This window comes from Trichomycterus rosablanca, chromosome 4, assembly GCF_030014385.1.
Source record: "Trichomycterus rosablanca isolate fTriRos1 chromosome 4, fTriRos1.hap1, whole genome shotgun sequence".
Classification (NCBI taxonomy): Eukaryota; Metazoa; Chordata; class Actinopteri; order Siluriformes; family Trichomycteridae; genus Trichomycterus; species Trichomycterus rosablanca.
The window spans coordinates 22,630,277-22,641,951 of record NC_085991.1 but is presented as its reverse complement, the minus strand read 5'-3'; the positions used below and the strand labels follow the sequence as shown (position 1 = coordinate 22,641,951).

The following is an 11,675-nucleotide window of genomic DNA, read 5'->3' as shown; positions in this document are numbered from 1 at the left end:
TACAAGTGAAATGTGAGTGAAATAGTGAATTTATTAAGGATTATGTGAATGTGAGACCCAAAAATATAAAGGGTTAAAATTAAATTTTCAGCATTTAGCAGACGCATTTAGCAAAGCGACTTACACAATGAGCGGAACACGATGAGCAATTGAGGGTTAGGGGCCTTGCTCAGGGACCCAACAGTGGCAACTTAGTGGTGGCGGGGCTTGAACCGGCAACCTTCTGTTTGCTAGTCCAGTACCTTAACCACTGAGCTATCACTGGCCCTAGTTAAATGAGTGTGTAGGGGTGGTTATGTTTCTTGTATTTATATTTATAGTTACATTCAGGAGTAAATATAACAATATTTAATATTTATATATTTTCAGTAATAAGAATCAGGACTGCTAGAATAATATGAAAGCTGAACAGACAGGTGAGCTTGTAAATGAGCAGCTCCTGTGCTCTGATTCAGAGTGATTATGACGTAAAACTTTTTAGAACGGTGATGACGTAATGAACTGTATTTAAGGGTAACTCGTTAACAGATCGCATCATTTCTCCTCAGCGATCTCAGCGGACAGGTGCGATTAAGAGCTTCTCCAACTTTCGGTGTCTACGGTAAGTCAACGCGCTTTCTAGTGGCATTTGGCTCTTCATGTGTCGGCATTGGCTGTTCTGTTTGTCGGTGTGCTGTCAAGCCTCCGGGCAGCCCCGGTTCTGGACCGCGTTGCTTGGGGGGGATCTGGGGGAGCAATGCCCACCCCCGGCGCCCCATAGCGCCGGCCCAGCCTCCGGGTATTCGATTCTTTCATCGTATTGATTCAATTGATTCAGGTGTCCACAATAATTCATGAACATGATTAATTTAGTGAGTCATATGGTGAGTCGATTCTGTTAAAGCGGCTGTGAAATTGAAATGATTCATTTCGATTTAATCACAAAAATTCCTTGGTGATTGATTGATCAATCAGAAAACTATTGTGCTGTTGTTAGCCTTTTCAGTAAAAACATGACACATTAAAATATCTTATTAAAAGTTTGTGTATCATTGATTTTGTCCCCTAATGCACTTTGTTTGAATTTCTAATTTCTTTATTACAGAGGATCATCTCTTTGGTGGTTATCCAACAATGGATGATATTCCAGGTACTGGGAAGGCAAAGAATAAATCTAAGAGACAAGAGCAGCAGAAGAAAGAAGTTGATAAGAGGAGCGATGTAGTCGTTCAGACAAAGCCTTCTTCGGACGCTGTGAAAAGTGTGCTTGTGGACCTGATCTCAACTGAAAAGGTCACCACTGATCAGGGAGGTATCATGACAGCATCTGTGAGTGGTCCTAAAACTGTGCCTTACTTTCTTAAGACTGATAGATGCCTGCTTCTCTATAGTGAACTTCTAGACTTGGTCTCTTTTGAGATAACAGAAGGTGTTATTAGAGAAATCCAGGAATCAGTGAGGGAGCTTAATAATGGAACTACAGGTGAACAAGAGCCAGACATTCCTGTTATCAAAAAGAAGCCAAAGATTGCAAAAGCGGTCACTCACATTTTCCAAAACTTTGGCACAAGAGTGACAAGAGTGTACCGTCGATTTGCCAACAGGAATAAAGTTTTTGTTGCACCTGAACCTGAAACAGGCAGCACACAGCTGGAGAGTGCACCTGAATTCACTGTAGTGCCCAGTTCAGGAAATTTGGCTTCCTTTGAAACTTTTAAAGCGATTGAAGAATCTGAGCCTTCTCCTCAAAAGCAGGAAGCCCAGCTGGGACTTCCTCACCAATCGCAGGATATTCCTGCAGAAAGTCCATCCTCACCAGCAGCAGTTGATGCCTTAGCTGCCATGAAATGGCTTCATGGGGGACCACAGTCTCTCAATGTCAACACTCCACAAATCTCTAGGAGTGCCCCCATTATCCTGACTCCGTATAGGGAATCCGAAACTGTAGTTGAGAGCCTTCAGAAAAAGTGGAATTTCCTGAAGAAATCAAACACAGGGAAAAGAACAACTGGTGATGCCTTAAAACCCAAACTCCTGTCTACAGTTCAACGCTTTTTCCGCCATTTTCCCCATAAACCAGCGCGTCTACCAAACAATCCTGACGCACCAATATTTCAGACAGAGCTACAGTGTATCACAAAAGTGAGTACACCCCTCACATTTCTGCAGATATTTAAGTATATCTTTTCATGGGACAGCACTGACAAAATGACACTTTGACACAATGAAAAGTAGTCTGTGTGCAGCTTATATAACAGTGTAAATTTATTCTTCCCTCAAAATAACTCAATATACAGCCATTAATGTCTAAACCACCGGCAACAAAAGTGAGTACACCCCTTAGTGAAAGTTCCTGAAGTGTCAATATTTTGTGTGGCCACCATTATTTCCCAGAACTGCCTTAACTCTCCTGGGCATGGAGTTTACCAGAGCTTCACAGATTGCCACTGGAATGCTTTTCCACTCCTCCATGACGACATCACGGAGCTGGTGGATATTCGAGACTTTGCGCTCCTGCACCTTCCGCTTGAGGATGCCCCAAAGATGTTCTATTGGGTTTAGGTCTGGAGACATGCTTGGCCAGTCCATCACCTTTACCCTCAGCCTCTTCAATAAAGCAGTGGTCGTCTTAGAGGTGTGTTTGGGGTCATTATCATGCTGGAACACTGCCCGAGACCCAGTTTCCGGAGGGAGGGGATCATGCTCTTCTTCAGTATTTCACAGTACATATTGGAGTTCATGTGTCCCTCAATGAAATGTAACTCCCCAACACCTGCTGCACTCATGCAGCCCCAGACCATGGCATTCCCACCACCAGGCTTGACTGTAGGCATGACACACTTATCTTTGTACTCCTCACCTGATTGCCGCCACACATGCTTGAGACCATCTGAACCAAACAAATTAATCTTGGTCTCATCAGACCATAGGACATGGTTCCAGTAATCCATGTCCTTTGTTGACATGTCTTCAGCAAACTGTTTGCGGGCTTTCTTGTGTAGAGACTTCAGAAGAGGCTTCCTTCTGGGGTGACAGCCATGCAGACCAATTTGATGTAGTGTGCGGCGTATGGTCTGAGCACTGACAGGCTGACACCCCACCTTTTCAATCTCTGCAGCAATGCTGACAGCACTCCTGCGCCTATCTTTCAAAGACAGCAGTTGGATGTGACGCTGAGCACGTGCACTCAGCTTCTTTGGACGACCAACGCGAGGTCTGTTCTGAGTGGACCCTGCTCTTTTAAAACGCTGGATGATCTTGGCCACTGTGCTGCAGCTCAGTTTCAGGGTGTTGGCAATCTTCTTGTAGCCTTGGCCATCTTCATGTAGCGCAACAATTCGTCTTTTAAGATCCTCAGAGAGTTCTTTGCCATGAGGTGCCATGTTGAAACTTTCAGTGACCAGTATGAGAGAGTGTGAGAGCTGTACTACTAAATTGAACACACCTGCTCCCTATGCACACCTGAGACCTAGTAACACTAACAAATCACATGACATTTTGGAGGGAAAATGACAAGCAGTGCTCAATTTGGACATTTAGGGGTGTAGTCTCTTAGGGGTGTACTCACTTTTGTTGCCGGTGGTTTAGACATTAATGGCTGTATATTGAGTTATTTTGAGGGAAGAATAAATTTACACTGTTATATAAGCTGCACACAGACTACTTTTCATCGTGTCAAAGTGTCATTTTGTCAGTGTTGTTTCATGAAAAGATATACTTAAATATCTGCAGAAATGTGAGGGGTGTACTCACTTTTGTGATACACTGTACAGATCTCTGAAGAGGCCGAAAGTCTGCAAGAGCACCAACTGATGGTGGTAGACAATGTGCCAGAAAAGATTCTTCTGGAAGGTTCCCAGGTGGATAACGATAGACTCTCCATGGCTGAACTATTCATCAAACATGAAGCAACTGCAGAAGCAAAACAGGACAATGCCCTTGAGTGCAGCACGCCCTTGAGTTGCACAGACATGGTATCTCATGAAGCTCCATCTGACAAGTACATGGAGAATTGTGTTCCACCTACCCTTCCAGAAGACGATTCAGCTGATGATGACACCATTGGCTTGGCTTATGTACTTCTCTTGCAGCTCCTGGCCAAAATAGAGAAACTCCATCTCCTAACAGCTCCTGACATTTCACAAAGAGCGGGAGAACTTCTCAGTCAATTCACCACTGAGTTTTCACTTGGGTCTGGCCTTGAGAGCTCGAAGGATTCTTCTGAAGCTCTGAGGAACATTTTCCAGACCTTTTACAAGGACCTCTTGCATAAAATTGGACTAATGTGTCTAACTGGTAAAGTTAAGAATTTCCAGGATTCCACTGTTGATGAGGATCTAATCAGGTCTCTGACAAGAGCTGTGCAACAACACAGGAGACCTACTGCTGCCAGTTCTGAGCAGGGACACAAGAAAGGATGGTTCAACTTCCTAAAATCGCTTAAATTCAAGATGACCTTAAAGGTAATATATTTATCTTTATATTTATATTATGATATTAAAATAAGCGCACACATTTTCACACCCTCTGTGATCTTTATATAATTCTCTGTTCTTTTGTAATTATTAGAAATCCATCAGAAACAAGAACGTTCAGTCACACTTGGCTGCTGCTGCTGATGCGAAGACAGGTAAGTTGACATTAAGCACTCACACTCATTCCTACAGGTATTTTGATTATTATGTCACACTAATTTCTACATCTTCCTGTTTCTAGAAGATCGTCCTTCATCAGAGAAACGTCACCCTTACTGAGCAGACTGACCTCGTTCCTCCTGAAGAAGACCTTTTTAAAATAACATCAGAAGTAGATTAACCAGGAGTTGAATTCAAATAAAAGACTTGCATTCATTTATGGTGTGTTGAAATGTGTTTGATACAGTCAGTATTATTATATTGAAGTGGGTAAGCAAGCTCTGATTAGAGATAGTGAACCACAATCAGTGCTGCAGAAGTGGCTTTGGATAACGTTCCAGTGAGAAATGAATGGGATCCCACTAAATCATGAGCGAGGATGAGTTTCAAACCTTCAAAATCAAGGTCTTTTGTGCTGAAGAAAGGGAAAGTCGTGGACAAGTTTCACTTTACAATTTCGGAGACCACCATTCCGACACTGTCAGAAAAGCCAGTCAGGAGTTTGGGGAAACTCTTTGATTGCAGTCTAAGGGAAACAAGCTCCATCCATAAAGCCTGTGGTGACCTTGAAGTCTGGCTCGCCAAGATTGACAAGTCATTTTAAGGCGTGGATATGTGAGCATGCCATCCTGCTTGGTATTCTGTGGCCCCTATTGCTGTATGACGTCCCCATTTCAACTGTGGAGTCTCTAGAGAGGAAAATCAGCAGTTATTTGCTTGCCAAGGAGCTTAAGCAGCACAGCTCCCCTTCACCAGTCTTTCAGAAGATTTCATGGTGAGCCCAGGGAAGCCATGCAGTACAGAGACTCCAGTGACGCCAAAGTAGCAACAGTCGGCATTGAGGTCCGCACAGGAAGGAAGTAGAGTGCCGCAAGAGCGCTCCAGGTTGTGGAGGTACGGCTAAGGCAGAGGGCTCTTGTTGGGACAGTCGCAGTAGGGCGAGTAGACTTGGGTGGTTTCCCTAGTCAGCAGAGCAGCAAAGGGGAAGGAAAGGAGAGGCAACATCTTCTCCAGGGGGAAATGCGTTCGGGTATAGAGGAGGCACGAGTCAGCAAGATGGTGGGACTCGGTCAGCAAGGCACCTGGACAAGGAGGGAAAATATAATGCATCGAAAGATCACCTGGACAGATTTCTGGAGGTCAGATTTCTGGTCCAAGCTGTTTGACACCTTACCAAGCCCGGCAAACCTTTATACCTGGAGTAAGACAGAGACTCCTTACTGTCCCTTGTGTTCTGGGAGAAGATCTCTTCAATACCTCTTCAGCAGCTGCCCCAAAGCCCTGGCTGATGGGCGATACAGCTGGCGCCACGACCACGTGCTCAAGGCAATTGCGGAAACTCAGCTCAGCCATTCGGGCCAGTAAATACCACCCCAGGAAAAAGACCATCTCGTTCATCAAGGCTGGAGAGAAGCCCCCGTCCTAACTACAGACAAGAGCCAGCTGACTGTCCACAGCTCCTGACTGGGAACTAAGAGTAGACCTTGTGGAAACAGCTCAAATTCCCTGCTCACATTGTGCACACCAGTCTCCGGCCAGACCTGATCATTTTTTCAGATACCACAAAACAAGTGATCACGTGGGAACTGATGGTGCCATGGTAAGAGAATATGGAGGAAGCTCATTAGAGGAAGCTGGCCAAATATCAGGAGCTAGTAGAGCAGTGCAGGAGCCAAGGCTGGCAGGGGGTTGCTGGGCTCTCACTGAGTAATTTGATCGACCCAGGATGGGTCACCTGGGCGAGGGGGTCTGATGTTGAAAGACCCGAAACCCCCTGTGACCCCAGGAACATCACTGATGATGCATCCCAGCGCATTCCAAGTGTTTCTCACCTGCCAGATAGGGCTGCACCCTTAAATAATTCAAAACAAAAGTTTGTCTCATAAAATCTAATTAGAATTGTTATGAAAATGTTTTTTTCCCACTACTTGCTCTTGTGTGTGTGTTCCTGTAGGTGTAGCCTGGGGCGTTAATCTCCTGACTGGGCCGGCTTTCTTCTGTTTAAACCAGCTCGTTACAGGATGGCTCTCTCTCTTGCTGCTACTTCTTCCCTTTGGCCTTTTGGGCAGACACCACATTGGGCACATTTTTAGTTTAGTTGTTTTATGCCTAGTTCATACTACACGACTCTTGCTCTGATTTTCGCTCCTAGATTTGCTGACTCGGGAGCAACTCGGCGTTCGCTCGGCAATTGAAACTCGGCTCTCAATCGCTATGTGTGAAATACTCAACAACTCAATCTGAGCGCCTCGCCGAGCACTCGCTGAGCACTGGGCGACCGAAATAAGATTTCTAGCATGTCAAATATCTGGATCTGAGTTGCACGACTTGCAATGAGTGCTATGTCGAACAGCCAATTAGAGCGCAAGATACGGGGTGAGTGGAAACACAGGGGAGGAGTGTAAAAAGGTGGGACAGGGGCATAATATAGTTTATATCAGAATACATCAGCGCACACACAAGTTTTACAGGATTTCTGACCTGATCGTTCTCTACAAAACATAACACCAATGTTGCACTGCAAATAAAATATTCATTTACGCTGCACATCAGCGCACAAACTTTGATCGCTCGCTACTTGTTGACGTGCATTTTTGGACATGGTATCATTAAACCCCTCGTCACTTCTCGACAGACCATAGTTTGGGAGACCAGAGAAGCTTGTCTGCAATTCCAGTTGGTGTAGTGTGAAACCCTCTATCGCCGATCAGTCGTGTAGTATGAAATACACACCGACTTGTAAGACTCCCGATTACAAGAGATCCAGTCGTGTAGTGTGAACTGTACAGTGACCTGACGACTTGGAAAGTCGTGTAGTGTGAACTTGGCATTAATCTATTCTATAATTGTGATATTTGGGGTGGCACAGTGGGGCAGTGGGTATCGCTTTCACCTCACAGCAAGAACAGCCTGGGTTTAATTTCCTAGCCCGGTGGAGTCCGTGTGGGTTTCCTCCGGGTGCTCAGATTTTCTCCCACAACTGTAAAGACATTTACAGGCAGTTACTAAAAATGTGACTGTGTTTGTAAATGTGTGTGTCTGTCTTGTAACAGACTGGCGACACATCCAGGGGATTCATCAGTTCAAGTTTAATGTCACCTCACTTGCATGTCTTTGAACTGTGGGAGGAAACCGGAGCACCCGGAGGAAACCCACGCTGACACGGGAAGAACATGCAAACCCACTGAGCCACCGTGCCGCCCCAAAGAAAGAAATAAAGGAAAGAAAGTATCCTACAAGCCGCAGCTCCATGTTTCACCCATAAAAAATGTGCCTATCAGGGATATATTATATCTTGGACTGATGATATTTACTCATAGTACATGTATAAAATGCATCAGATATGATCAGCATAAAGACCTGAGTGAGTCCAGTGGCGTAACTAGGAGCTCATGGGCCCCAGTGCAAAAAACATTTTGGGCCCCCTCAACAAATTTCATATATACATATACATATATATATATATATATATATCATGTGAAAAAGTTAGGACACCCCATGAAAACCTTTGTTTTTTTTTTACATATTTAAACATATAAACATTTGAGCTTCATTTGAACAGTACTGAGAGATGAAGCTTATACTGTATAGGATTTAAAAAGGATTAAAAAGGATTTAAAAAGATCTCAAAACAATTAGAAATCAGCCATTCCACTGTCAGGAAAATAATTTACAAGTGGAGAACATTTAAAACAACTGCCAACATGGCCAGGTCAGGCCGTCCTAGCAAGTTCAGCCCAAGAGCAGACCGAAGTCTCCAGTAATCCTTCAGTGTCATCACAGGACCTACAGGTAGCTCTTGCCATAGTTGATAGGAAGGTACATGCATCTATCATCAGAAAGAGACTGCATAAGTTTGATTTCCATGGGAGGTGTGCAAGGAAGAAACCCTTGCTGTCAAAAAAACATCAGGGCAAGAGTAAAATTTACCAGAGAACACCTAGACAAAGACCAGGACTTCTGGAACAATGTGCTTTGGACAGATGAATCCAAAGTTGAATTAATTGGGCACAGTAACAGAAGACATCTTTGGCGCAAACCAAACACAGCATTTGAGCACAAGAACCTCATACCAACTGTGAAGCATGGAGGTGGAAATGTCATGGTTTGGGGCTGCTTTGTAGCAGCATGGCCTGGCAAGCTCTCCATTACAGAATTTACAATGAATTCTTCACTGTATCAGAGGGTGCTTGAGGAAAATGTAAAAAACTGTCCAAAAACTGAAGCGGGAGTGGACCATGCAGCAGAACAACGACCCAAAAAATTCCAGTAAATCCACCAAGGAATGGCTCATAAGAAAGAAATTGAGACTTCTGGAATGGCCAGGTCAAAGTCCAGATCTTAATCCTATTGAGATGCTGTGGGCTGATTTGAAACGGGCTGTGCATGCAAGAAACCCCTCAAACCTCACACAGCTGAAGAAATTCTGCATGGAGTGGGAAAAACTTTCCACCAGTCGATGTCAGAGACTGGTAGATGGTTATAGGAAATGTCTAATTGAGGTTATTTCAGCCAAATGGGGAAATACCAGCTATTAGGGCATAGGGTGTCCTAACTTTTTCCTCACAATAAATTTCCATTTTTGTTCATTACATTTTACAACTTGAGTTTAAAAGTATTTTTTAACATTTTTGTTGTTTAGTTATATAAGCTCCATCTTTCAGTACTGTTCAAATGAAGCTCAAATGTCCATATGTTTAAATATGTTCAAAAAGACAAAGGTTCTCATGGGGTGTCCTAACTTTTTCACATGACTGTATATATATACACTTAAATAAACTGATACTTAAGAAGGCTTAATCTATTCTACAATTGATATATGAATATATATATGTATATACAGTATATATATATATATATTTCATATATTAATTGTAGAATAGATTAAGCCTTCTTAAGTATCAGTTTATTTAAGTGCCATTATTTTTGGGTGGCTGTTTGTATTGTACACTTCCATCCACATGACATAAAGACTATATATGTCAATGCAATCATTTATAGCGATGCCATACAGCTTTAATTTATCGTACGAGTCCATAAGGCTAGGTTGAAGTATTGCTGACAACGCAGACGCCGAGGGCACCTGTGGGGAACGTTCTTCCAAATAAACACATCTTATTGCAAAGCCGTTTCAGCGGCCTTATACTAATAACAAACTGGTGCTGATGTGCAGGAGATTGGGGATTCCTTTATTTGTGAAACCCACATGAAAGTATAACAAATCATGAACGTCCCTCATTTTAACACAAGGAGGTTGCTATGGCCATAATATTTCGACTTTAATCTCGTAATTATTTCGACTTTAATCTCGTAATTATTTCGACTTTAATCTCGTAATTATTTCGACTTTAATCTCGAAATCGAAATTTATACGACTTTATTCTCAAAATCGAAACTTAAAAAAATATTTTTCTTTAAAGTGGCCCTAATACGCCGTCGTAGTTTATAGTAAGCCTGCTAAGTTTAGCACAACTGATGACGTCACATCCGCGCGACTAGCCGCGGTGCGCTAGCAGAACAGCTTCTGTTAGCTAGTGAAGTGAACATTTATTTACATTATATTTGGAGAGGAACAGTCAATACAACACACAGATAAGGGATTTATTCAGACTCACCATGGCTGAAGCCTCAGTGACTGGTAAATATCTAAAATTTTTACTATATTTGTTTTGGATAGAAAACAGGAGTAGCTGCTCGCTAGTTTTCCTAATACTGTACTGTACGTATATAGGAACTTTAGCACATTACTCAACGGCAGAGTCAAACAACTTAGCTTAGTTAGTTTTATTGTTCTGACTTCATTATTATGTTTGTATATTTAATTCATGTTACAGTTACATGTGAGTGAAACTTTCACTTCGAAGCAATAACTTGGCTGTATCATGACATGGCTGTTTAGTGACAGCTAAAAGATGATTATTCAGTCTTAACTATTAGTCAAAATCCTGTTCAAACCAGGTCACAGTTTATATGTAACACCTTTTTATGTACCAGCTTTTAAAACGCGTTAATGTATATTGATGCTTGTCTGTTTCAAAAAAAAAAAAAAACATCGGACACCCAGTTTGCATTTAGTAATAATTAACGTACACTGATCAGCCATAACATTAAAAGCACCTCCTTGTTTCTACACTCACTGTCCATTTTATCAGCTCCACTTACCATATAGAAGCACTTTCATTGATTGTAGTCCATCTGTTTCTCTACATACCTTTTTAGCCTGCTTTCACCCTGTTCTTCAGTGGTCAGGACCCCCACAGAGTAGGTATTATTTAGGTGGTGGATCATTCTCAGCACTGCAGTGACAATGACACGGTGGTGATGTGTTAGTGTGTGTTGTGCTGGTATGAGTGGATCAGACACAGCAGTGCTGCTGGAGTTTTTAAATACCGTGTTTACTCACTGTCCACTCTATTAGACACTCCTACCTAGTTGGTCCACCTCGTAAATGTAAAGTCAGAGACGATCGCTCATCTATTGCTGCTGTTTGAGTTGGTCATCTTCTAGACCTTCATCAGTGGCCACAGGACGCTTGCCCACAGGGCGCTGTTGGCTGGAAATTTTTGGTTGGTGGACCATTCTCAGTCCAGCAGTGACAGTGAGGTGTTTAAACTCCATCAGTGGTGCTGTGTCTTATCCACTCATAACAGCACAACACACACTAACACACCACCACCATGTCAGTGTCACTGCAGTGCTGAGAATGATCCACCACCCAAATAATACCTATTCTGTAGTGGTCCTGGGAGAGTCCTGACCATTAAAAAACAGCATGAAAGAGGGCTAACAAAGCATGCAGAGAAACAGATGGACTACAGTCAGTAATTGTAGAACTACAAAGTGCTTCTGTATGGTAAGTGGAGCTAATAAAATGGACAGTGAGTGTTGAAACAAGGAGGTGGTTTTAATGTTATGGCTGATCAGTTTATGACAGTCTGTAAATGATAAACATGTAAAATATATTTGCACTTCATAAGTTAGTACTTGTTGTAACATTGATAGCATTATTTGTTTTTATCAGGCCAAACTGGCTTTTTCAATTTAATTTAATGCCTGACATAG

General features: G+C 42.7%; 2 protein-coding genes across 4 annotated transcripts in view; both read left to right on the top strand.

Moving 5' to 3' along the window:
* Nucleotides 1–462: 462 nt before the first annotated feature.
* LOC134311880 (uncharacterized) lies at nucleotides 463–4,829 on the top strand. Its single transcript, XM_062993527.1, has 6 exons — nucleotides 463–467; nucleotides 549–601; nucleotides 1,085–1,308; nucleotides 3,753–4,442; nucleotides 4,549–4,609; nucleotides 4,696–4,829. Exons 1-6 carry the CDS (start codon nucleotides 463–465, stop codon nucleotides 4,731–4,733), a joined length of 1,071 nt encoding a protein of 356 aa, XP_062849597.1. The 3' UTR covers nucleotides 4,734–4,829.
* Nucleotides 4,830–10,115: 5,286 nt separating this feature from the next.
* nfx1 (nuclear transcription factor, X-box binding 1) overlaps nucleotides 10,116–11,675 on the top strand; it is a 34,812-nt gene continuing 33,252 nt past the window's right edge. Inside the window, exon 1 of one of the 3 annotated variants that reach the window (XM_062994004.1) lies at nucleotides 10,116–10,251. In XM_062994004.1, the coding sequence (XP_062850074.1) occupies nucleotides 10,230–10,251 (22 nt within the window). In that variant the 5' untranslated portion in view covers nucleotides 10,116–10,229. The remainder of the gene's footprint in view (nucleotides 10,252–11,675) is intronic. The other 2 variants (XM_062994006.1, XM_062994007.1) reach the window with 2 other exon arrangements.